Here is a 27,643-nt window from a genome sequence, read left to right on the forward strand (position 1 = left end):
AGCTTTTTTTTTTTTTTTTTAGTATTAATAAAAAGCAGGCTGGGCATGGTGACAGATCCTATAATCTGATGACTGTGAGTTAGCTAACTCGTCTGGACTGTGTACAAAGTTTGAGGCCACATGGACTACGTAGTAAGACATTATCTCAAAATAAATAATGAAATAAAGATGACTAAACAAGATCCCCTTCCGCCAAGCAGGGAAGGAAATTGGGTAAGCACGCCGCAGGGACAGTGGATGATCAGTTCTCAGGTGACTCTTAGATGACCCTCCAAACATTCAAGGAGACTCAACAGCCTAGCTGAGCTAGGAAAAGGCCACATGAAGATGGCTTGCCTTCTGCCAACTAAAGGTCAACTGAACTGCTCTCGACCAGCTGCATTTAGACAGGAAGAGACACAGTTGTAGGCGGGGTCCATCCTGCTGCCCTTTGTTTGTTAGCAAGGCACCATAGACAGCTGGGCGCACTAGTGAGTGGCAATACCTGGAACACCCCCCAGAACTTACCCTCTGGGTCTGTACCCTTAAGGGAAGGGTGATGCGGTGACCAGGCCTTGATCTGTTCATAATTCCTAACGGGCCAGAGGACGTGACTTCATCCTCAGGTTATTTCATCAGCCATTGTTCAAAACAACCTAAATTAAGACCAACAGGGTCCATGGCAGATACAAGCAGCAAAATCCAAGAAAGTCTATGAAGTTTGAGAGGAAAATCCCAGTCAGATCTGAGACCCAGGAATCAGAAATACACACAGCACACACAAGAAGCCAAGTCTAGATACAGAAAACTTTAATCAACAATTAAACAATACACTCAAGACATTAAATATAGAAATTCTCCATTGTCACTGCCACCGCCACCAGTCTAGAAATAAAATGATCCACTAATCTCAATGTTCCTGGTGGGAGATAAAAGATTTAGGAAAATGTTTTCCATAAACACAATTCTTTTTACCCCAAGTCTAGACTCCACACAGGGAAAAGACAAGTTTGCACTCAATGGGATTTATTCAGCCACCGTTGTAACACAGCTCATCTCTATGTAATAGCTTCCCTTACTCTCCCCTCCCACTGGACTCAATGAGCAGAGGAAACAATGCTCTACTATACATTTATCAGACAAAACAAGTTAAAGTTTAACATGAGTGAATTCTATGTTATTATATTTAAAACATGTATCAAAATCACATCTTTTCTGTAAAAGGGGCTGGCAGTCCAGCAGCAATGCAGGGCTGCCTGATGGCCGCCCTGGGATGTGCCCTGCCTTCCTCATGCAAACCAACGAAGGAGACCGATTGTACAGACTGCCTACTTTCTCAGTCACCTTAACACGGATACACAAGTCTAAAAGGAAACAACCCCAACTACAACAGTCATTCAAGTATTGAGAGAAGTGTGCATGGACAACGGGGGAGATGCTTAGAAAGAAGAGGGGCTCCAATACTTCGCATGAACTTAGCTAGCAGACACTGTTGGATCCTAAATGCCGAATGCCTCTAACAATGGTTCTGGTGAGAAGGTAGGTAGTCTAGCCAATTCGCCTCCAGGCACTGCTGCAGTGACCACTGATGGCTTTAAAATGTGTCCTTTCTGTCCTTTCTTAAACCAATAGTGGACCTACACATTGGAGCCAGGAAGTCATTACTGCCAGAGAGCTCCCAAAGGACTGTGCACACAGCTTCCCCGTGTGCTGTTTATGTAGCACTGTGCTGTTACACATATTTGGGGCTATAAGGAAAATCTGGCAATATACCAAGCTGAAAGAATCGCCATCCCCAATCATATTCTACACATGTCTTCATTCTTTTGAGGTGCTTCCCAATTCAAATGGTAGAAGAGAACAATACGGGCATGGGCTCTAGATGCTAAATTGTGCTCACTTTCTCTCAGCCAAAGCTGGGTAAGACAACAGAGACAAAGCGCAGTGTTGAGAGTTAGGAAAAGGTTCTGGGTGAACAGCTTGGGGAGTGATCTTTCCCCATGAGGAACCATGGAAAAAGCAATGGGAAGACGATCAGACAGGCAGCTCCTTGTCTAATACTTAAACACCTAGACAGCACCACGCCTGGGTGTTGTCTTACCTCTGCTAGAACACCGACGAGCAAGAAGCTGGTGCTGTCCACTTCATCTTCAAGACAGCAAAGCAGGTAAGCGGAGAGACACACAAAGCCATGAGCACAACTCTAAGTTGGACGGCTGCTCAGGCGTTGGAAACTGTCAGTCACTACTCTAAAGAGACCAGACTTCTTCCCAGCATCCCATACTCTCCACAATCATTCAAAACAGAGATACCCAACTACTAAGACATGTGGATTTTAGGGAATCACCATGGAACAGCTATAGGTGTGTGTTGGGGGGAGGGGGAGCATGGACAGACACAGATAAAGCCTCTTAGGAATGATCACTGCAGGCCCTGGAAAACAAAGAGAAGATAAACATTTTGGGGGCAGGAACCACAGAGCAATGGGGGCTGAACTGTGAGCTGGTGACCACGGGCAGCCGTGGTCAGCTCACCTGTGGGAGGTAGGTGAGAAGGGTGGGAACTGCAACCCTCTGTCTTGGTCTCTCTTCTGCTAGCTTGGCTGCCAGCATGGCAGACAATGTCTTTGTTTCCTTCTTCTTGGAGCACCAGGCGCTGCTTCAGGGTTTTAAATGCCTCCCCCCCTTCAGAAGACCAACAAGGGGACATGCTCATTGACAGACAATAATGTCAAAACTCAAGGGCCAGTTCTCCAAATGGGGAGCACAAACTATAATCATCTGACCTGATCACAAACATGTGAACTTTAAAGACCGCCTGGCTTCGGTAATGAGACTCAACCCATTTGGTTTTAAGTGGCATCTCTCATTGCTGTATATTAAAATGGCAACAGTATTGGTCTTAACAAAACTGTAACTGACAGAAGCAGAACAACACATAACCAACCTGACAGCTGGTACTTCTTTACATATGCAGCTGCATCTTTCCCGCATCTGTTTCAAAAGTATCCAATATTTATATTTAGCGGCTAGAAGGCAGGGGGCCAAATCCGCCTGCAATGAGAGAGCAAAGCTTTGACCAGAGCCTGGAAAGCGGGGTCAGTGAAAGTCTATCAAGTACTCGGGGTAGATCTGGTTGGCATCAAACACCACAAAGATCTTTGGGTTCCAGGTGTCATCCACACAGCTGTCATACAGATTCACGTAGCTCCCATCTTTGGAAGGAGGTCGCATGTATTTGGAGTCTCCGTTTATGTAATCCCCAATTAGTACTCGAGCAAGGAACATGGATTTATAGGTTCTGAACAGATGTCGCTGCTGCACGCTGACCCCGTGAATCTGGAACGTGTTACCATGCTTGATGTCATCTTTGCAGAAGCGACTGGAGTACGCAGCATCTCTAGCAAAATAGGTTCCTGCAACGGAAAGGGCCAAAGTTACTTGGGAGAAAAGACGAAATGCAGGGACAACATTCTGACTGACAGGAGAACAGACACGAGTCATACACAGGGACAGATGTGGGACCTCCTCCTCTGCACACCTAAAAAACAGGACACAATTCCCACGCTCACCACATGAGGCAACTATGGGTTACCAGGCCTTACTAGTGCCCTCCTGTGCCTTGGATAAACTAAGTGCCACACTTGTGTTTCCAAGAGAGTTTGCAAGGAAATCCAATAAACAAAATACAAAACCATCCCATGGTGAGAAGTGCGGCAGGTCTGGATTTCACCGGAGGTCGTCTTCCCGGCTGTACCCTTCCTCAGCCTGTGCCCTGTACACCTCACCCAGCATCCAGCCAAAGTCTGCTCTGCCGGAGGAGCTCACACCCAAGAAGCCACAGCAATGACATGGGGGCAATCCAGAAGGAACTCTAGAAGCGGGAATGAAATTCTGAGACTGTACAAAGCTGTGCCTTGGCTCTTCAGTCTCCCTGGGCCTGAGTGTCACAGGCTTAGTCTTCCAGGAGCTTGGTGCTAAGGAGAGGTGTGGGACTTAGAGGTGAGACGCCTTAGAGGAAATTAGGAACAGCAGGCCTTCCTCATACTTTTCGTGGTCTAGCTACCAGGAGGGGCCAGTTCACTTTATACGACATGCTCTGCCATGATGGTCAGACTCCAAGTAGTTCCGCAGTGCCAATGTAGCGTAGGCTGAAACATCTGAAGTTGTGGAGTCTGAGTGAATCCTTCCTCTTCTGAAGCTGTCTCAGGTTTTTGCTATATAGAAAGAGGAAACTAGCGAGCACATTGTTCCTGCCTGAGCATTCCAGAACACTGCCAGTTGTTGTCGTGAACACTCAATAAGACAGCCAACTCTCGGGAAATGATTGACACAATCAATCAAGTACCTGCTTCTAAGAAATTGGGACATAAATAGCAAAGTCGCATAACCACCTAATATCGATAGAACTGGTGTAGGACTTTTCTGAGCTCTCACAGCTGAAGTGAGCAGCATTTACGGTAATTATCCTTAAATTAATTCACTGCTTCAAAATTAGCTCCTCCTAATCCTAAATGGGAGTCATCTCTCTTGCTGGGAGTGAGGCACAAAGGATGAACGATGAGAACAAATGCCTGCCCCTTGCCCTCCTCGGCTCTCTCCCTGTCCGCTTGAGGCATGCCACAGAGAACCAGGACATGTACAACACTAGAAATAAGGTGGAGTTTTGCCCACTTTCCCCCTTCAGTGCATGATGATATTCTTACCTATCATTTTCTAAAGCAAAACAACCAAACACCAGCCACTAGTCAGTATAGTGGAGTGTAATAACTGTGCGTTTGCTATGGAGCAGTTCCCTGTATGTAATTAACATGTTTCTATTGCTCTGTGCTTTCGCTATGGAGCAGTTCCCTGTGAAGGCTCATCCATGGGAAGGGCTGACTTGGACACCACAGACACTGCAGGGCTTCTCTAACATAGAGCATCCTATCAGGATGATGGGAACCCAGGGATCTGCTGAATATGGCAGATGTGCAAGTCTCGCTTCCACCCTTTGTAAAGCCGATAGTCTGGTAATTTTTAGTTTCATCACGCCCAACTCTGAATCAGAAAGCAACCAATCTTCCCTAAAGAGTGGGCATGCTTTCCTGTGACTGAAGCTGGACCTGAGATTCGGATGTTACCTTTTCCAAAGACAGCACCGTGTACACCATTGATTCTCCAGTCAAAGTTGTGAATGCAAATCGCTTCCACAAACTCACTGCTGGTGCCGTGGAACAGCATTTGCTCATTGATCTGGGGGACCCCTCTCTTCTTCTTGAGCTGAGCCTTCTTCCTAAAATCACAAAACATCCGGATACAAAAACACAGAAAAATACACTACTGAGTGCTATTTATTAATTTAAAAGGTTAAAGGGCAAAGTTCAAAAGAAAAGGTGAAACAACAATATAAATCATATAATGTAAATGAGTAGATAGAACAATTCTAGCAAAGAAATTGTTTCAAATGCTCTTGGATACATAAAAATCATATGACAGCGATCAGCTAGGTCTGGTACTTAATGCCTGTAATCCGATGTACAGGAGACAGAGACACAGCTGGGTGGGCCGTGGTGGTGCAGCCTTTAATTCTAGTGCTTGGGAAGGGAAGCAGAGGCAGGTGGAGCTCAGTGAGTTCAAGGTCAGCCTGTGCTACAGAGCGAGTACCAGGACAGGCTCTGGGAAACCTTGCCACGAAAAAACCAAACAAAACAAACAAACAAAAAAGAACAAGAGTCAGAGACAAAAATGATCAAGAATTCAAGGCTATGCTAGGCTAAAAAAAAAAATGAGGTTAGCTCAGGTTGCATGAAACTGTTTCCAAAAACATACAATAAAAGGAACAAACCAAACCAAACTGTTACAACGTGCATCCATCCCAACAGCGAGCTAGAACCCACCTCCACGTCCACTGACTGGCCAATGCCATTCCTCAACACACAACGGTTCCTCTCTTTTATAATTCCATAGATAACCACCCTCCAAAAGCTATGAGCTTTGTTCCCTAGGAAATACACATTATCTCCCCAGCTATTCCTCACTGTTTAGTAAAGCTTCCAGCCCCTTCTATACAGCAAACATCTTTACTTAACCAGAATTTGCTGGATACCTCTTAGTTTACAAACGCAGGTAGGGAGCAGATCCTTGTGTGACCAGAGACACCGCACTGTGAACGGTGCCATCAAATGGCTTCCATACTATGTGCAGCCAAATAAAATTCTCAGGGTTTTTCAAATCAGACCGTTCCCAGCTAATCGAACAACTGATAGGTAAACCTAATGCTCTGACATATTTCAGCTTCAAATGTAAAAATTAATTAACAAACCGAAACACCCATATTATAAATTGACAAATTTTATCAAAACAGGCAGCTAAAGCACATGCATTCAAGTGGTGACAGCAATGAAATGCATATTCCTCTGGAGTCATTGAGCAATATTTACCAAATTTCAGTGCATGGGCTTTGATCTAGGGCGACTGTCTAGACCACTGCTCATATTAGAAGGGCATGCATCAAGCGGCTCTCTCGTTATTTTTCCACTAAGAATTTCTTCCTAGTTTCTTCTTCTAGGATTGTGTGTATTAACTGTCTCACTGATTTTTAACAATGCACATGTAATTCCCACTCAGAATTCAAGCTGCCTTTTTTTTTCTGAGACAGGGTTTCTCTGTAGCTTTGGAGCCTGTTCTGGAACTAGCTCTTCTAGACCAGGCTGGCCTCGAACTCACAAGAGATCCACCTGCCTCTGCCTCCCGAGTGCTGGGATTAAAGGGGTGCGCCACCACCACCTTCAAATTGTCCTTTCCTTTTTGGTTTTGAATCTTTCCTGTGACAAGCAAACCCACACTCATTGAAGTGCCTGATAACACTGAGGGGATGAAGCAGCAAGCAAGCGTGACATTAAAGTTTCTGCAAAGACCTCCAGCCACCTATGACTCATTTTCTTTGTACCATCACCTGGAATATATTGTTTCCATCGTAAGAAACTTTCTCAACCACTTTAGAGAGGTCAAGTTAAATTATCCAAAAGGCTTTCCCATACACCACAATGCTAAACTTACTGAGTTTGGTATTCATTAATCCATATCATGGTTGTTTTGTTAAAGCAAATACCTGATTAATACATTTACTTCTCAGATCAAGTTATTGAGCTGTAATGACTAGATTCCATTCTAAAAACTAAGCTATTTGGGGCTAGAGATGGGCTCAGAGGCTAAAAGTACTAACTTCTCTCACAGAGGACTCAGTTTCTGGTCCTAGCACCCCACCGGGTGATTCATAATCACAATTCCAGATCCATGTGCTCTGATGCCCTGTGGCCTCGGAAGGCTTCTTACACACGTCATTCCACCCCAGACACAGGTTAAAGGGAATCATGGTTTGGAATGTGTATCTCACAGCTATTAGAAACCATGGGGTAAAGAGTCCGGTGTAGAATATTTCTCTACACCGTGTAAATATGTCACTGTGATTGGCTGAATAAAGAAGCTGACTGGTCAATAGCTGGACAGTTAGGGGGAAAGCGAAACAGAGACTGCTGGGAAGAAGAAGGGTGGAGTCAGAGAAGTTAAACTTTCAAAGAAAGACCTAAGATTGCAGTAAATGCTTCCCAACTTTGTCCACCGAATTAGACCACATTCTCTTCTCAATCTACACAAAGTGCTGTGGCACCCAGCTCTCAAAGATGTCTCAATAGCCCCATCCTCTAAGGATCAAGGTTCCAAAAATCCCAGTCTCTGGCTCTTATACACTGTCTCAGAGCAGCAGTGCCTTCATGCTCTGGACTAAGGTCATTCACCTGGGTTTAGACCAGTGGTCTTCCATTCTGAAGAACATCAGAAACACCGTAGAACCACGGGTTCTGAGTCAGTGGATGTGGATTAGGAGAGGGCTCTGATAGATAGCCAGGTCAAAGCCCACTTCCTCATCAAGACAGGGCTCTCACTGTTCTAACACCCTGGCTACTCTGACTGCTCCAGCCATCTCTATCTTGCTGCTGTTCTTCCATTGTTCCTCTTCAGTAAGTACCATGCACTCCTCTTGACTCCTCCTGTGGTCCCGGCTCTTCTGTTCTACTTCCCACAGTTTCTATCCCTTTTATCTCCATCTCCACAGTGCTTCACTCTATTAGGTGACTTCACTTATTTGCCATGGAAACCGAAAGGATTAAAGAGTCTGTGGGCTAGCCAGGCTTTCATCTCTACGTAAGTCTAACTGGACACGTTGTCTACCTCTTCTCTGACACATGGCCACTGAATCTCATCCCATTATGCTTAATCCATCAACTGCCCATCCCCCTTGTCCTGTTTTCTCACCTCTCCTTTTCTATAAGTCTCTTCCAATTATAACGTTAACCATTAAAGAACTAATAATAATAATAATAAACCCCAATGAAACACTACTCTTCTCCCTACCCATTCCTCATTCCCTCTACCTCCCAATGCCAAGCTCCCTAAAGGAGTTGCCAACCTTCCCTCATCTACACAACACGACAGCCTATACTATCTTCCCTTTCGTCACGGTTTGGTGCACACCCCAAGGACATGCCCAGTGTGCATCTTCCCTGGCACTTCTTCAGGATGCGACCCTGCAGCTCATCCCTCTGGTTCCATTAGCTTCTGCAACTCCACACTCTACTGCTTTCCTTGGGTTTTCTTTCCTCAGCTCATCCTCGCCAGAGTTTGGTCTCTTTCTTTTTTTCTTTTTATTTTCCTTTGGTTTTTTTCAAGACAGTAATTTTATGTGTAGCCCAGGCTGTCATGGAACTAACTTTATAGACCAGGCTGGCTTCAAACTCACAAAGATCCACCTGCCTCTGCCTCCCATGTGCTGAGATTAAAGGCGTGCACCACCACTGCCTCTTTTTAAAAAATATTATTATTTATTTAAGTGTACATGTGTGTATGTCTGTAATGGATATACCTGAGGTTAGGGTCATCCCCTGGAGCTGGAGTTACAAGCAGTTGTAAGCTGCATGGTGTGGGTGCTGAGACTGAACTCGAGTCCTCTGCAAGAACAATATAGGCTCTTAACCACTGAGCTATCTTTCCAGCCCCTGGTCTTCTCTTAATATATATACCCGGACTCTGGTCATCTTATCATTCCTGGTTGCTAATACCCTGTATCTTCTAGCCTTCGTCACTAGTCTAAGTCAATTTCCTGATGCAATCAAAAGTATCTCCTCAGATGTTCCTGGTAGGAAAACCCCGGAGGAGAGTCACTACTTTAAAACTTTTCCTACAGTAAACACTCTGCCTCTCCACCCCATCCCAAGTTTTAGACGTTCCACCATTTCAGAAAAGAAACAAAACAACAATAAACATGACCAGTATAGCTTACAAAGGGCTGCATGAAAGACACCTGCTAATTTTAATTTATGGCTGGACAATCTGACTCAGCTATGGAGGGAAGTTGCACAGTCAGTGGCACTATTAGCTCCTATATACTGGCTTCTTGGCTAGGTTTCTAATGCTACTCACCCAATGTTCTTCTATCTGAAAATTCTCTGAATTTGCTGTGTTCCAATTTTTAGATAAATTTTGACCCATGATACACCCATGTCTAAGATGCCCTCTTCCCCCTAGCCCATGTCTAGCATAAATAACACCAGCTTTAGGAAGTTCTCCTTAGTACCCACATTCATTACACATACCCTCCTTTAGGGCAAGGGTGAATCGACACCCTCACTTTGTGTTCCCATGATAACCTATGCTCACCCATACACCTTGGATCAGCAGTGGCCTGGTTCTTTGACCTACAGACCTATATACACCATCAAATCCCAAGTACCTAGAATACTGCCTATCACAAAGTGAGGGCTACGACTACTTGGTGAGAAGAGGAAGGAGGGAAGTAAGAAAGGAATTATAATACGCAGCAGGGTGGACTCACTCTGGGCCTGGCTATCCAGATAATGAGTCACAGCTTGCATGCCAATGAGACCAGTGAGGCTATTTTAGCTCTGCAAGAAGATGTCAGAGTGACAGGCTGCCTATACCACAAGCCTCAGTATTTTGCACTGTCATGGCAGGTGTCTGTGGGTTGACATTAAGGAAGATCACAAAGGGTATAAACCAAAGAAAATATCTACTAGATTCTTGTATTAAATGGTATAGGACTCAGCACTATATTTTTATGCTTTTACTGAGAGCTCTGAGTATGAAGGAGACCAATATGAACTCCAGTTCAGAGGCCTGAATTAAGAGTAATAATAACGGGGGCTGGAGAGATGGCTCAGCAGTTAAGAGTAGTTGTTGCTCTTACAGAGGACCTGCTTCAGGTCCCAGAACCCACATGGCAGCTCACAACCACCTATAGCTGCAGTTCCAGGGGATCTGACCCCCTCTGACATTCATGGGCACTCGGTGTACATGCAGTGCACATATGTACAAGCAGGCAAAAACTCATACGCACAAAATAAATACATCTAATAAATAAGCTTTACCAGCTCACCTTAGAAAAATTAGTTTAGTCATTGAAAGAACAAAATCATAGGGAGCAGAGGCGTCTATTTTCCCCCAAATAAACTGAATAAAACCTTCTAAATTTAGGTAAATTCAGTGACTGTCAGAAACATAAGGTTTTTGGTTGAATACTCAAGACTATAAAAACACAAGCTGAAGAGCACAGGCACTGTTATTATAACTTCTTACAAGGATAACTGGAACAAACTGAGGCCCAGAGAGCTGGGACCCCATGGGAGAATTCCATATACCATTACTGTGATGGTTAGCTTTGATGAGGACTTTGCACAATGCAGAGTCACCTGGGGATGGAGTGTCAGTGAGGAACAGTTTAGGTTAGGTTGGTCTGTGGGCATGCCTTTGAGGAATTTTCTTGATTAGCTGGAATGGCCCATTGTGGGTGGCACCATTGCCTAGGCAGGAGAATTCGGTTAAGAGTAGAGAAAGCGACCTGAGCATTAGCAAGCATTCATTAACGCAGGACTTGAGTGTGGACGTAACGTGACTAGTTGCTTCAATATTCTTACCTTCCTCACCACCTTGACTTCCCTGAAATGATGGACTGTAACCTGGAATTGTGAGCCAAATAAACTCTTTCTCCCTTAAGTTGTTTTGGTCAGGATATTTTACCATAACAACAGGAAACAAAACTGTAAAAATCACCAAAGGAAAGTCAGTCTAATTCTCAAGTATATGCAAATGAAATGGGGGACAGGCTGGGAATGAATGGCCTTAAATACTTTCCGATAATAGAGCAACGATCATGCATGGTTAGTCTGTTTTGGGCACATGTTTATTTGTTTGATGTTTTTTTGAAACAGGGCCTTACCATAAAGTAGGGCAAGCTGGCCTCGAACTTGCTCTGTAGCCCTTAAACTCACAATCCTCCTGCTCTAGCTTGCTGAGCTAGCAGCTGTGTGCCTCCTCATCTGGACTGTGCAGCACACACTGACAGATGTTAGGATCACAAGCACACAGGGCTTATTACGGCAGAATTCTACTTCTGTGTTAATATGATATTTTTCTGAATAAGTCATTAAAAGTTTGTAATAAACTGGGTGGCATACGCCTTTAATCCCAGCACTGAGGAGGCAGAGGCAGGTGGATCTCTGTGAATTCAAGGCCAGCCTGGTCTACAGAGTGAGTTCCAGAACATGTTCCAAAGCTACAGAGAAACCCTGTCTCAAAAAAACCAAACCAAACAAACAAAAAACCCAAAAAATTATAATAAAAATACCAGAAATCAAATCTTGTCTACAATTTTTTTATTTAATATATTTTAGAGAACCACTTATTTAAGTATTATTTATTACAAAAATACAACATAACAGGTTAATTTGGGTAACAAGTTTTAGGTAACAAGCTTTATTTTTAGGTTAAAGGCACACAGAGAAAACTAACAGTCATTTCTAACTTAGATTTAGTAATGAATAGAGATTGTTAAACCCACAGCATAAACTCCAAGTGAAGAAAGAAACAGAATTTTTTTTTTTTAAGAAACAGAAATTTGAAGGTAAATTTTAAAGTGTTCTTTCAAACAAAATAAGCAACGAGCTACTGGAAGGATAGTGTCAACTGTTTTTTAAGTCAGTATTTCCAGAGATTTCTAATGCAATCTAAAGGGCTGAGGCAAGCTGCCTTGCAATGCTAAAGACCTCCATCTCAACCAAGATGCAGTTTTGGACCTAGCAAAGATAGAGCTTCTCCCACTGTGCTGACTGAATGTATCCCAGAGGACAGAGACGAGGGCAGAGGCCAGCAAGGGGCTGGAGAGGTGGCTCAGTAGTTGAGAGCACTCAGTGCCCTTGCAGGACCCACATAGTGACTCACAACTTCTGTAAACTGTAGTACCCAAGGACAGAATGCCTCTCTGAACTCCTCAGGCACCACGTATGCACATGGTGCACAGACAAACACACAGGAAAAACAGTCATACTCATGAAATAAATCAATGTAAAAAAAAATTAAGGCATGGCAAGAGAAGAACAGCTTGTCTGTGGCTGAAAATGAATCCAGCTAAGCTCTGTGTGGAGCCATGCCTTCAGTCTGGAAGAGAGAGACAAGGAGGAAAGAGGGACAAGGAACCCACTCACCTGCAAAAGAACTCCCATAAGTCTAAGTTTTGAATCCTTTGAATCCTTTTAATTCGATTCCGATCCATTGTTTTACCAAAGAGATTGGCAACTTCGTTATATTCATGCGTTTGGTTCTGCAGGGAGACCAGCTGGGAGAAGAAGTTTGCAGAGTTTAGCAGTGACCTTCCCATCTGCCCCAGGACGGCCTACTGGCCTGCCCTACAGTCATCTGCTCTCACCTGGTAGGGAACTTCTGTATTCACGTTCTCCCAGTGTGTTGGCATGGGGATGGCCTCATTTTCACAGATGTAACTTCAAACAGCAAAAGACAGAGCAGAGTATCAGAAGCGGATTATAATTAGTGTCGGTGGTTTAGCCTTTTCTCCGCGGCTGAGTTTTTTGTTTGCAAAGTATTTATGACAAACAGGATAAAGTTTAACCTTTGGCTTCACTTAGAAATATTTACTGAAAGTCTACTTTCCTAACTTTTAAATGCTGAATTATAAATTTTGATAGGAATATACAAATCTACATAGCTTCAACACTTCAGAAACCATTAATTCAATTTCTTTTGTTGAGATTTCTATAAAATGTGAAGAAAATTTTAGCCAAAGAAAGGAATTTCTAAGAAAAAGTAGGCTGATTTAAGAAAAAAATCCAAAGCGTTTATTGATATTAGTACTGAATGAAACTGGAAACTCTACCAGTCATTGCTGTTTTCCAAGATGGCTCAATCATCCCCACCCTCTGTCCTCTATGACCTAACTCAGCCCTCTTCTCTGCCTTCTGTTTCCTTAGACATTGCACTCTGACTTGCTCAGTGCAGTCACACTTGGCAGCAAATCTTTAAAAGCCATGCAATATGGTCAAGCCACAGGACATAAACAGCAAAATGCTAAAACAGGCACAATAACCTTCCTTGTAAATTAACAACCTTCAAACCTATCCTTAGCTCATTTTTGTCAAACTTTGTAATTCTTTTGGGGAAAAAAACAATATAATATATAATTCTTAAAAGATTTTTATTTGTATGTGTATGCATCTGTGTACAAGTGTGCTATATATGTGCAGGTGGCTGCAGAAGGAGAAGAGGGCACCCAATGCCCTGGAGCTGGAGTCACAGTCAATTGTGAGAGGCCTACATGGGTGCTGGAAACCACTCAGGAAGGTCTTCAGTGCACCGACAAGTACAGAGTGGGAACCTTTCCTTCTGCTGCAGTCTGGGCTCTGGTCAGCTCTGGCTCTTCACTCCTCACAGCCATCTCTACACCCAGGTGTCCGTTAGAGCTCCCTTAGGTTCAGAAAGCCAAGTTTTGATCAACACAAATGGCAGCACAAAGCACACATTTTTGCCCCTATGTTGTTTTGGTCATTTGATCAATTCTCACTATGATCTTTATAAAAATGTATGCAATCTCCTCATTCCCAGGGTCAAGGGGAATCCCAGCACATGGCAGACACTCAGCTAACATGCAACAAATAAATGCCTCCTCTGCTACACACACACAATTCCATCGTCTGTGCGTGGACAGGGGAGCGGGAGCTGAAGTGGAGCATCTTCCTTAGGCCTCTTTTAGTCACTATGGACTTGACATGTCACCTAGGGACTGCCCAGTGGGGCTCTGCATTGGTGTAAGAGCAAAGTGGGCAGTTCCCTAGGATTCTGGGCCCCAAACAGAGACAGAACCATAATTTATTTAAATGCTTGCATCTGGTGATACTTAGCTTGCTTCTAGCAACCTCTTCAGAGTCATGCTCTTCCATTTTTGAATTTCAGTCAGTTTGCTAAAAAAAGGAGTCTGGCATAAATTGATATTTTTCTTAATCATGTGTGTGATTATAGGAATATCAAATTGTTTTAGGAGAGTTCTAGAAGAACTTCAAATACTATAATTATTATTTAAGTTAACTTCAACCCTGAGTTGCACCCCCCCCACACACTTAGTCCAATGTATCTTTCACTATGGAGGAAAGGTTCAAATAACTTGTATGGACCCACAGCACTGACAGAACGCACACTGGCCAGGCTTGTGATGAGCGCCCAGTGCTGCCCTACATTTAGCCTTTCTGCATGAGCACCTCCTGACCTTCATTCCCTTAGCTTTCACACTTAACTCCTCCCCTTTCATTACAGCCTCAATTGCTGTCCTCCGCTCTTACTCCCCCTGCTCCTTCTGTTTTTGTTGTATAGTTTGTATAGCCTGAGAAAGAAGAAAATGCTTGACCCCAGCATGGACTTCTCACCAGCTTCAAAGGGAGACCAGCTAAACCAACACACAGATGTGAAACTCTTCCCGCTACTGTGTCTTATTGCCCCAGATTACACTCTTAGGAGATAAGAAATGCATTCTATTCCTGGCACTGTAGAACACAAACATGATGTAGGAAGTAAGAACATAGTCTGTGTCCCACAGATGCAGGAAAGCCTTTATTATCTTTAAGTCGTGATATTAAAATATCAGTCAAATACCTTGAGAAAGGAAACTGAAAGCATTTCTCTCCTTGCTATCTCCTTCAGTTTCTTTCTCTACAGCTCTTTGGAAGGCGCATGAGGGCATTCCTTACAATTCACACACTGTCATTTTGTTTCCCGGCTGGATCTTAAATTCTCTGAAGAGAAAGAACTCAACATTCGCCTGAGGAATCATTCTAGAAAATGGGAGACACACTTTTAAAGTGCTCTACTTGTTTTCCATTCCCATGAGCAACAGGTGTGTATTAACCTTTGGCACATAACAATCCTTTTTTAAGTCTCTATATGGCAAAAGTAAGCAAAAGGAAAATGGGTCCAGGGAAGATGCACTGCTGTCCCTCTCGTCGATGTGGACTGGCGCTGTACCTCAGAGATGCCCAACGGGGAGCTACTACATCAGTGCAGAGGCAGACCACGTGGGCAGTTCTCTAGGATTCATGGTAAATACATGGACTGTTCTGTGACAGTATGTCCAGTTCAAATTCAAACAAGTTCAATAGGTCATTTTAAGGGTTTGAAACAAAAACCACATGGCATCTTGTAATTATCATGCACACTGGTCTAAGAATTGAAAAAATATATACATATGACAAGAGAGAATGAAAGGAAACAATGGCAGAAGACAGTGATTATTTAATCAGCAAATAAGAGGTTTATATTGCAAAAATTGTTATTAGTTCATGAGATGAATGTTAGTCTACCTGGTTTTCTGCCAAAGAGTAAGAAAGCAGGGAGAGGAAAGCCCACCCCTCGTGTACCCCATTTACCATACCTGAAGGCACTGATGGAGAAAGGAGCCCTTTTTACTAGGCGTTGTTTTCCAGTGACGAGGTTCATCTGCTTCATTTCTGAACACAAAGAGACAGATCAGATGAGCCGCAGAAACACACAGTGCTCCCAGGTCTCATGCACGTTAGGAGCCACAGTACAGGGTGGTCATGTGGCTCTGGGAGGAGACGACAGCCAGGTAGTTATGATCTTTCACCATCGACCTATTTGTCATGTTGTAAAGGTACAGGGGCCCTGCTTCTTGATCTAAGGCCACACCACGATGCTCACCTCACACCCTGCTCCACACGCATCACACCTCAGCTAAACTGGCACTAAAATACAAGACCAAAAGCGGCCAAGTTAAGAGCATAGAATGACATCATACTAATCTCCCATTGGATGTTACATGGGGAAATGCACTCTGGGATCCCTAAGAATCTGGAAATTAGAAAGGGACACATTTCCATGTAACATTTGCACAACTCACATAATTTCAAAACTGTGTTTCTTTAGTCATCTTTTAACTGCACACCTAAACCAAAGGAAAAGGAAAAGAAAACCCAGCCAGAGACAACACGTATTTACACACAGACTCCCAGTGAAGCGGCCACTATCTAGTTAACATCTTCTGCTGCACCGCGGCCTTGGCAGTATTCCCGTTTATCCACCCATTCAAGCAGTAAATTTTAACAAATGTCACTGCATTTGTCAATAGTATGCTCTGCCACTCCTGTATTCTCCTCGATATGACACACCAGGGAACTGCCACCATTCATGGAAAAGCAAGATCACCTCAGGACCTGGCACAAAAATCTGTGGAATCATCTTCACAGCTGTCTCTTTTGCGTTTACTTTCCATGTCATTCAGAGAGAAGCTGGATAGTGGCAGGATGACTGGGTTAAAGGTCCTCCAACAGTGTATGGAAAACGCTAGTAGCTGCACCTTAAAACATCACCATTTATTCGTTTATGCCGCATACCACTGTCATAATTTAGTAAAGATATATATCTATATCTCATGTAGGCAAAAATGGCCTAAACACATTATGTCGCTGAGGCGGGCCATGAAGCTGTGATCCTCCTATTCACATCCTGGGTTTTGGGATTACAGGCATGCACTACCATACCTGGTTTATGCTGTGCTGGGGTTTCATGCGTACTGGGCAGGTACTCTACCAAGTGAACTACATTCTGAGCATCTACGAAAATATTTTGAATTAATCTTTTTTCCTGACAGGAATCTCCCAGAGAGTATAGTTCACTAGTGAATATTCTTAGTCAGAAGTGGGCTGCTGAATTACCTACCACACACTTCAACAAATGGCATCCCCTTTACAAGGTCTGAAGTTTGTGTAAATCATACTCTGTTCTGCCACCAAAACTGTGCTTGTGTACAGCACTAGCACAGAACACAGCAACATCTACCAAACACCTTCTGCTGGAACAGAGCACCAATGACAGCATGCCCTATGGGAAGCCGGCTTGCCTAATGCTGGTTCTGAAAGTCAGGATTAATTGACAGTAAAAAGAGAATTGTTCACTCTTCTTAAATTTAATGTACTCATCTATTCTTTGAATCATTCTTGATAATCAGCAATTACAAGAAAATCAAGTTTGGTAGATGGTATTTTTTAGCTCTGTTTACACCGTCCCTGAGAACCCTTTACCACTTCTGGGAAAGCATTTCAGACTTACACTCCATCCTCAGCACATCAGCACCACCACGGTCAGAAAGACACAACTCAGCAACTGGACAAGAATAGCTAGAAGACCAAAGTGTAGAGTGACTAAGAGTGAGCGGTTATTAAGAAGCTGCCCCATTCAAATCTCCTTTGCCTCAAAGCCATCAACAGTGGGTGACAGCAGCCTGGAACTTACGGAGTGAATCCAACAGTGTTTCCATGAGACACCTGATAACATGACCCCACATGGTGGGAGGAACCCAAAGAGGCATGGGTCTAACTGAAGCTGATCTGCACATTAGCTGGGCTCATCTAGGAAGCAGCATCCTTTGAAGAGGCAGCCATCTAAGCAAACCATCAACAGGAAAGGAAGGTCGCCTGGCTTCACTTTGGTCTTGAAACAACCAGTGACTTCCTCATCATTTAATATCAGTTTGATGTTTAAGGTAAAACAGTTCCCAACTCCAACCAATATCCAGGGATGTAGTGCCGAGTAAAATAAGCGCTGTAAGTTAGGCACAGCAGTCCAGGCCTGCAATCCCAGCTGCTCCAGAGGCCGAGGCAGAAGGATAGTGAGTTCAAGACCAGTCCAGCAATACAGCGAGACCTCATCTCAAAAATCAAAACATAAAAGAGCTATAAAGAGCATTACATAAACTTAAAACACACGGCAACACCACGTATGTTAACACACATGAACACAGAACATGCTTTTATAAAAGGCAGTGCTGCTCAAGGGTCTAACAGTGCAGATTTACAGAGCTCCTTTTGCATAGAGCAGGAGGATTTACTTCATGCTTCAAGACATCTTGGCTAATCCTGAGCTGCAGACTGCACTGTGCCAACATCTAGGAATATTCTAGAAACACACAACTAGGAGGGGAAACATACCTGAAAAGTCTATCTTGTAGCTGAATTTGGAAGTAGTAAAGGAAATGGAGCCACAAGGGTTTGTTTTGAAGCTTTTTTCGATATCTTCACTGCTAACTGAACATTGAATGTTGGTATCCGGCTTTAAGACAAACCAGAAAGTTGCATTTACCAGCTGTTCACAGTAATGGGTTGGCCACAGAAGTGGAGCTGAGGTCACGTGACAGAGAAAGGATGAATGAAGGGTGCCTAATGCCTCCTGCTCTACCTCCCCCATACACAGGGAGCACAACCAAGCCTGCATGTGGAAAATGATTAACGGCGTCCAGGGGAAAACAGCGACTGTTATGCTAGGCTCGGCCTCAGCCGTCTCACATATTATCACGAGCTTCACAAATTATCTAATGATTGCACTAAGTGGCTCAAAGTAAACCTTTCACCAGCCTGGTAACCATACAATGGGAGAAGAAAAAAAAAACCCAAACTACAAGTTCTTGTGTGGGGGTTCAAACCTCAGTTAAACTCTCTTTGCAACTTGGACCAAGCGAATGAACTTTTCTGAGCTCTCCGTCCTCTGACAGAAGATGGAGCAGTGTCATCCGCTTCAGAACTGCTGTGAGGACACACAGGGTGCACACAGCACCTATCGTCACACCCGAGCTCCTCCCTCCCTATTTCCACCAGATCAAACCCGAATGTGCTTGTATGTGCCGAGTCCACCACCCAGGCATGCTCCCTGTCTAAGCTCACCACTGCTTCTAAGAGGTTATTGTCGGGGGAAGAAACAGACTTCTAGCTACACTGGTTTCCATCAGGGCCGGAACCTTCCAGAGCTCCATGAGCAAGAGTCTACACAGTGGCAAGCCCTTGCCTGTGAAGTTTGGGGTGGGGTACCTGAAACATGTGCCACTTCCCACATTCCGCCAGGTAGAACCAGCCCCACTGTGTGTCCGAGGTGTCCATGTCATCCACGTCACTCTCCATCTTCTTGGGAAAGAGTTCCTCTGACTTGTGAAACATCTTCTGGAAAGCCAGGGAGAGGTGGAGGAGGAATACCCATTAACGACCAATGTGCTTTCTATGGACCATTCTACTTCATTACCAGGAACCAGATTCCAATGTCTTCCCCACAGTGACACCTGACAGCTATCTGCACAGTGGCCCTGAAGATAAACAACTAAAATGTTAGGCTGATGATCTTCCTCGGGTGGGATAAGTCAGTGCACATGAAGCCCCAAGAAGTAATTCAACATTCATTTGTGAATTTGTCAGGCACCCCTGCATCACAATTACTTAAGATCAGATGTATCTGTTTTTCTATTTCAAATAGTCATTTAATAGCACAAAGAGACATTTCTACGATATGTGAGGCCTTTAAAAAAAGCTATAACAGCAAAGAATAATATAAAATAAAGTTTTAGTTCAAATATATCTATATTTTGCTTTCATAAACACATGGATATACACATGAGTATGTACATGCACACATGTACACAAGACAGAAGTTTGAGTAGATAAGAAGCTGTCATAGTGTCTTCTAAGCACTAAGATGCTGAGCGTATAATGACAGCAATGACAACAATCTGGCTCTTACTAGGTGTCAAGTGTTGGTCTAAGAACTATAGGGATAACTTATTTAGGCTTAACAACAACCTATATGATACAGGTACTCCTGACATAAATTAGGAAACTGAGGCAGAGCGGTCATGCAAGGGGGAAGTGAAGCTCAGGCAGAATGGCCTCAGGATCTGTACATGTAGGTCACACATTATACTGTTTTATGCTTCATGACCAATAGGTTTTATAATGTTGACTAGAGCATTAACTCATATATACCTAATCTTTGAAAGAAAAAAAAAAAACATGTTCTTGGGTGGAAATTGTGATAAAGTCACCAGAAAAGGGACCAAGTGGTTAATTTAATTTCACTTGCAATTTGACTTCCTATCATCTAAAGGTTCTTAAATAGTTCATTTAAATTTGTACAACTAGTCTAGTCTATTGCCATACCACCCTGAACATGCCTGATCTCCAAAGCTGAGAAGGGTCAGACCTAGTTAGTACTTGGATGGGTGATATCCAGTCTAGACTACAACAGACAAGCACTGGAGCGTCTTACAAAGGGAATGTGGAAAAAACAAAGCACTTTCTGGGCACAATATCTCATGCCTTTAATTCCAGCACTTGGGAGGCAGAGGCAGGTGGATCTCTGCGGCTCAAGGCCAGCGTGGTCTACACAGTGAGTTCCAGGTCAGTCAGGGCTATAGAGAGAGACCCAGCCTCAAAATTAATTAATTAATTAATTAAATTTGTACAACCAGCATACGACTTGCTAAAAAGTCAGAGTACTTATGTTGAAGACTTGTTGGCCCATCACACTTTTATCCTCGCCATTCTTTACCTTCCTTTTACAGAGTTAACCAATGCTATCACTTTACAATGCATCTCTCGGGGTGTGGTGCGTGCGTGCATGTGTGTGTGTGTGTGTGTGTGTGTGTGTGTGTGTGTTGTAGAATCTTGTATATACACATCTACACTGGCAATATGGATAGAACACAATCCCTTATACCTTTGATTGTTTTTTAACAAAGAATCTGTATTTCCTGAAAACTGAAAAATATTTGTATGCCACTGTATAAAATGTAGGAGCTGTGTAACCCAGGATACATTCCCATTATTTTGTCTAGACCACATTCTCCCACACAGCAGAAACTAAAGTTCCTTCCTCACTTGGGGTTGGGATGAATACCTGAGCTCCGTGAAGGGGTTAGTTAATTTTGATTTTTTTCATTCATGTCCAGCAGCTTTCCAAGGAATACTTTTCTGATTATGTCCTTGTTTTCACTCCTTCATGTTTTACAAGTTGACTAGCTGTTGAGAACAACAACAACAACACCAGAACAGCCTGGACCGGGCTCCAGGTTAGAACACACTATTTACCTTCTGTGCCTTAAGTAGATAATAAATATGAAGACTTAAAATGTAAACTCAGCTGTGCCGTTAACTAGTCCGGATATTCGCTCTCCTCTCCCAGCACTCCTCACACTGGTTGGCCATTTCACTGTGAAGGAATAAGAAAGCAAACCAGGGGACACAGGCTTAGTTTTTGTTTGGGAAATACCCTGAAAAATTGGAAAAACAAGCTTGAAGCAAATAGGTAAGACAGAACTGGGCTGTGGGTTCTGGATTTTCTCTATCAGAAAAGGGACAGGCAACAGAAAAGTTCCCTCTATGGCTACAGCACAGTGTGCTCTGTCCTTTGGCTCTGTCCCTGAGCTGTCATTGCAGGCCAGTCTACACACAGGCATTGGAGCCCAAGTCCCAGCTACTGAGGCTGAGACAGGACCATCACTGGAGTCCAGTTCAAGGCCAATCCGAGAAACACAGTGAAACCTGAGGGAGAAAGGGAGGAAGGGAGAAAGGAAAAGAGAACAGAAAAAGGGGGAGGGAAAAGAGAAAGGGAGAGAGAGAGGAAAGGAGGGAGAGAGGAACTGTGATCAATAACTTTGACCGAGCCGGGCAATGGTGGCGCACGCCTTTAATCCCAGCACTCGGGAGGCAGAGGCAGGCGGATCTCTGTGAGTTCGAGACCAGCCTCGTCTACAGAGCTAGTTCCAGGACAGGCTCCAAAGCCACAGGGAAACTCTGTCTCGAAAAACCAAAAAAAATAGCTTTGACCGACCGAGTTTTAACTAGCGAGGCCAGTTCTTGGTCACACCTTACACTGTTTTTTTTTTCCTCTATAGTCTCATGTACAGGAGAGAGAAGTCATTACTTTCCAGTTGAAGACAGGGAAAATAAAAAGCAGAAAATAATATAATTACTTTGTCTACAATCAGGGTGTGCATGTACAGTGCAGAGAAGATTAAAGAAGCCCTGAGGCCTGCTGGGGTCCCATCTCCCTCCAGGTGTCCACCTCTCGGCCTCATTTCCACCTTTGCTGCCAAGCTTCACAGATGCGCTGGCTTTCTTTCAAACAATTCATTTCATACCATAACAGCCACAGCATCTTCTATAGTGTGCTTCCTCTCCAAAGGAATGGCTATTTTGTATAATTTGGCTCAAAGAGAAAACTGGCTTAAATAAAATAATTTAGAATGCTGTCGCTATAGTGATGATGGCTCACTCTAGTTAGGACACATCGACAGGAAATCAAAAGAACACGTGCAGGTTATCCAACATGGAGAAGGCACTTAATGCACGTTAGAAAGGGCCAGTTTGGTTACAATGCCACATTCGGCCTGACTTTCCTCTTTCTAACTGGGAAGAAACAATGCTTCCTGTACAGAAGGCCGCCAAGGAGAAACAGCCAGCACCAAGCGGCAAAGCATCCCTCTCGTTTTCAAATGTGCACACAGGTGGAGTCCATCTCCAAGGTCATCCGTACTAACGAAGATCTGTAATCACAGCACCTGGGCACATTCCATCTGAATCATGCAACTGAAAAGTAATAGGAAAGATGAGTTCAAAGTCAAATCCTGGTGCATATCCTGGAACACAATGCTGCATTCTAGACTTATCATTTCTAGTGAGAGTATTACTACATAGTTATTTTATTAGCATAAGCATACTTGAGGAAGTCATACTTGGAGATGAAGGCATCTTTGCCTCTCTATAAAAGAATCAGCACTGAGTCTCATGGGCTGAGGCAGGATAAGGCAAGTTCAAGGCAAGCATGGATATTTTAAGAGACACTGTCTCAAAACATACACATGTATATGCGCATACACAAAGTAACATTTTGTTTATTGCATTTTTGTGAGCATGCATTGCCACAGCACACATATGTCATGGCACATATAGGGGGAGCGGGTCATTAGACAACTTTCGGAAGTCAGTTCTCTTGTTTTCATTCCAGGGATGGAACTCAGGTCATCAGGGGTGTAGGGGTGTGTGTGTGTGTGTGTGTGTGTGTGTGTGTGTGTGTGTGTGTGTACATGCACATGCATGTGTTTCCAAAATCTGCTACAAAGCTGGTAAGGGGTGGACCTTCCAGACTAACAGGATAAGAAATTCTGGAAGTGGATCTTCTTCCCAGAAGATCAGCCTTATAACTAGTAAAACTCTCCAAAATCGTTTAACTCTGGAGCGTGTGCTTAGGGGGTCTGCAAATGACGGAATACACACAAGAAATGTCCTGCTGGCTCTTCTATGTGCGGGCAAAGATGAGGCCCCTGTACCCCAGGCTGAGGAAGGGCAGGCTTCTGGTATTCCTCATCCCCCTCAGTCCATGAGGCAGAAGTTCTATTCCAGACAAACAACAGAAAACAAACTCCCTCTCCCACCCAGAGTCCACTTCCAGGGCTGCTAACTCCCTCACCTAGTGTCCTCTCAAGGAGTAGAATGTCACCTTGGGAAAAGAGAGCTTCCACCTGAACTGCAGATACCCTGACACAGGAACTCTGCCCAAGGGCAAATGGACACAAGGAATGAAGGCCACATCGCAGCCTGAGAGAGCAGCTCTATTTGGAAGAGACAACAGAGGACCCGAGACTAAGGGAATTCAGAGAAACAGTGGTCAGCTTCATGAAAACCAAGGAAAGTGAGGCGTGGACAGAAGTGGAATGGCATAAGTGACAGAGAAGAGGAGACAGTAGTGAAGAGCCCTCTTGATCACTCACTGCTGGACATGAAAGGGCTGTTAACAGCTCTGAGCTTGTACCCATCTAGGAACAAACAGAGCAAGACACTGGACAGACCTGAAAATGCTCCCACATGACAGATGTGCCCATCAACACAGGAAGAAACATGAGGGGGGCAAAGGGCTTCAACATCACTGCTGATAAACACTGACTACACAGGAAGCTACTCTGGTTCATTAGCAAGGGCTGCGAAGCAGGAGTTGATTTTTTTAATTTTTAAAATTTTGTTTATTTACTTAGTGTGTGCATATACCTGCACATGTGTGCCATGGCTCAAATGCTCATGGCTCAGAGAGCAACTTTCAAGAGTCACTTCTCTCCTTCCACCAAGTGCCTCCCAAGGGTAAACGTCAAGCCTGGCAGCAAGGATCTTTATCCACGCAGCCATCTCACCGATCCCAAGAACTCATTCTATGAGTTAGCTTACACATAACAGGTTTCATTATGGCATTCTCATAGCTCAGCACCCTCAGCAGTATGGAAGACGATAAGCCCACCATCATGTCCTCTCCGGAGTGATCCAAAAGAGAGACCTCTGCCAGGCAGTGGTGGCGCACACCAGTAACCAGCACTCGGGAGGCAGAGGCAGGTAGATCTCTGTGAGTTTGAGGTCAGGCTGGTCTACAGAACTGTTACACAGAAAAACCCTGTCTTGAAAAACCAAGGAGGAGAAAAGGAAAACCTACTTCTGGATAAATATTAATATAGCATCCCCCCCCAGAAAACCCCAAACCTCACTCAACCACAACAGCAGCCTCTGAAGAGTTAAAGCTTGACTACCTAGGGGACTCAGCACAGCTTTCAACCCGTAACTTGTCAACCTGGAAGTGCTGCCCGAGCAGTAAGGACAAGAGGAGAACAGTGTGAAGAAGGCTACATTCATACGTAAGTTCAGCCAAGTAACCAAAACACAAAGTGATGGAGCCCGAGCTATGGCAGCCACCAAAAGAGGTCAAATCAATAGAATAAAATAACTATTTTTAGAGAAGGACATGGTATTATTTGCCCATGATCCCATTGTTATGGTAAACGTAAAACGTTGTGGATCCCCAAGTGGCTGCAGCAGGCCATGAGACCATGCGGCAGGTCTCCAAGTGGCTGCAGCAGGCCACGAGTCCCAGGCAGGGAGCCACATGGTGGGTGAGAGACATCAATGGGGCAGCTAGTTCCATGAGGAGAGACAGACAGATGGGCACACCACGAGACCACGCTGCAGGTCTCCGAAGGTGACTGGTCCCCGGCAGGGAGCCACACAGTGGGCGAGAGACAGAGACATGGATAGGAACGCCATGCAGAGTGAGATTGGATATTTATTTAGTGGGTTATGGAGGGGAAAGGGGAGAAGGAGAGAATAGGAGAGAGACAGAGAGAGAGAGAGAGAAAGAGAGAGAGAGAGAGAGAGAGAGAGAGAGAGAGAGAGAGAGAGAGAAACGAGGAAGGGGAAAAGTGAGAAGAAAGGAGAGACAGAAGCTGCCTCTCAGAGGGAGACGGAAAAGGGGACTCAGGCTGGAAGCAGATCAGTTTGCCTTGGCAGACGGGAGGGAGTGGGCATAGCTTCTCTCTTAAAGGGACAGAGCAGACCGTTAAACCCATTACTTAAGTAGCAGAGGCAGGAGGATCACTGAGTTCAATGTACAAGGAGGTTCTGTCTCAAACAAATTAATTACTTTAATTGAATACCCAGGTTTCCACAAACATACACAAAAAGGAATATATGAGACTGCCCTTTGCATGGTAGCATCTACGTGCAATTTTAGCATTAGGGATACCAGAGGTAGAAGGATTAGTTTGGAGGCAGCCTGGGCTACACAGCCAGATCTTGTGTTCAGATGGTACCTATGCCTCTGGGCATTCCTGCTTTAGGGTGAATGACTTTCTGGTACTCAGAAGTTGTTGAAATTGTAGATGTTTATTACAGAACAAGGATAAAGAATACAATCAGCAAAGGGTGGGGGGAAGCAAAAAGCACAGGGAATAAAGTCCAGAGGAAATCCTGGGCAAGGACTACAGTGTCCCTTCCCAGGACACAGCACACAGCTGCTTCTCAGTAAACACTGCAGCCGTGAGAGGTCACCTGAGCTGAAGGGCGGGATTTCTACTGAGAATCACAGGCTCTGACACATGGTACCCACAGGACTGAACTGCGTGAAGTTCCATATCCCGAGGGAAAAGACATTCCCCTGAACCACTCCAGCATAAATATCTGGACAAATTGCTGGGGCAAGGCCCAGGGCCTCAGGCTTGCACTGGCTTCTCTCGAGGCAGACATTTCCAAAGCTCGCTCCCTGAAGTTCCAGACTATGATGGAGACAAGCTTGTAATTTGCCTTGCTGCATAGAGTGAGTTCCCTTCTATCCCATGTTGTCCATAGTTTTAAAGAACCCCAACCTGACTCTGGTTAGAAGGTTCAAGGACACAGTCTTGTAACTGTAGCAAACAGTTAGAAGGAGCAGCTACGAGAGCAAGCAAGCATCCCAAATGAGAAGCAGAAAGGATAATTGGAACTAAGCTTGGTCCTTTCTTGCAAGACCTCAAGGGGTCTCATGGGAACTTCCTCATGCCTCCCAAAGACCTAAGAACCTTCTATTAAGCTCTACCTCTTAAAAAGGATTCGCTATATCCAAATAGCACTCAGGGATTAGGAGATATATTTCCTGATGGCAGACATATAGGGGCCATGATTATGTCATAAATGTAGCACAATTAATAAAAGCCCAGAGACAGAAATTGGGGTTCAACCTGAAGGTCAAAAAAGCAAAACAGCTAGCCACTGGCTCTTACCTCTACTGTGGAGGCCTGAAAATGCGAGCCTGTTTTCATGTTGACCAAAGGTCAGAGAGTTGGAATTTACCTTTATTCCTTCAAGGTTATTGTGTTTCTACCTCAAACAAAGGTCCCACCTAGATTTAGAACAGACTTCTGCTCTCTCAAGGTTATTGTCAATAGGTGTGGCTAACATCCAGCCCTTGTATTTCAGGAATAGAGAGCCCTTGTATTTCAGGGATAGAGAAGTAGATGTGTTTCTATTCCAAAGAAAAGTCTAAGGCTCTGACTAAGGGTCACTAAGGGTATGTGGAGATAACTTGGGATTTCACTCAGGGAGTGGTTTGCTTACAGAATGCTTTGGTCTAGGGTATGAGCATGAGTTGTTTTGTTCTAACAACAGAATGTTTAACTGTGTAGGCCATTCAACTGGTCCATTCATTTCCTTTTATCATGTTAATGCAGTTTTTTGTCTTACTCCTACCTTTTGGGGTCATGGATATTTTAAGCAATTAACACTTAAACACGGGTGATTTCAGTATTCACTAAAACTCCCTCCTGGTACTATTATATATATTTGTTTTATTTTTAAGTGTGTCTTTGTATTCTTTATATCTCTAAATCATGACACCCTACCCTAGCAAGAGAGATTTTTGTAGAGGCTGGTCCCTGACACTCTACCTCAGTCCAAAATGATGATACTGCCTCCAGGAATCTCAGAATGAGACTGAGAGCTGTCTCCTTCCGTTTTATAATCCTCTCTAGTACTGGGATTAAGGGTGTGTACCACTGCCACCCGGTTTCTATGGCAAACTAGTGTGGCTACAGGGATTAAAGGTGTGTGTCATTGTGGCAACCAGAATTAAAGGTGTGTGTCATTGCTGCCTGGTCTGTAAGGCTGGCCAGTGTGGCTATTTTACTTTTCCTCAGGCAAGCTTTATTTATT

General features: G+C 44.1%; 1 protein-coding gene across 6 annotated transcripts in view; it reads right to left on the minus strand.

Moving 5' to 3' along the window:
- Window positions 1-772: 772 nt before the first annotated feature.
- Window positions 773-27,643, minus strand: part of Parp11 (poly(ADP-ribose) polymerase family member 11) — a 35,301-nt gene continuing 8,430 nt past the window's right edge. The window contains exons 2-10 of one of the 6 annotated variants that reach the window (XM_075982688.1): window positions 21,233-21,353; window positions 19,187-19,312; window positions 18,314-18,434; window positions 17,436-17,503; window positions 15,742-15,817; window positions 12,736-12,808; window positions 12,515-12,645; window positions 5,102-5,253; window positions 773-3,394 (exon numbers count right to left, since the gene is read on the minus strand). In XM_075982688.1, the coding sequence (XP_075838803.1) occupies window positions 3,078-3,394; window positions 5,102-5,253; window positions 12,515-12,645; window positions 12,736-12,808; window positions 15,742-15,815 (747 nt within the window). In that variant the 5' untranslated portion in view covers window positions 15,816-15,817; window positions 17,436-17,503; window positions 18,314-18,434; window positions 19,187-19,312; window positions 21,233-21,353 and the 3' untranslated portion in view covers window positions 773-3,077. Of the gene's footprint in view, window positions 3,395-5,101; window positions 5,254-12,514; window positions 12,646-12,735; window positions 12,809-15,741; window positions 15,818-17,435; window positions 17,504-18,313; window positions 18,435-19,186; window positions 19,316-21,041; window positions 21,354-27,643 lie in introns of those variants that run through there. The other 5 variants (XM_075982683.1, XM_075982684.1, XM_075982686.1 and 2 more) reach the window with 5 other exon arrangements.

Source organism: Microtus pennsylvanicus, chromosome 8 (genome assembly GCF_037038515.1).
Source record: "Microtus pennsylvanicus isolate mMicPen1 chromosome 8, mMicPen1.hap1, whole genome shotgun sequence".
NCBI lineage: Eukaryota > Metazoa > Chordata > Mammalia > Rodentia > Cricetidae > Microtus > Microtus pennsylvanicus.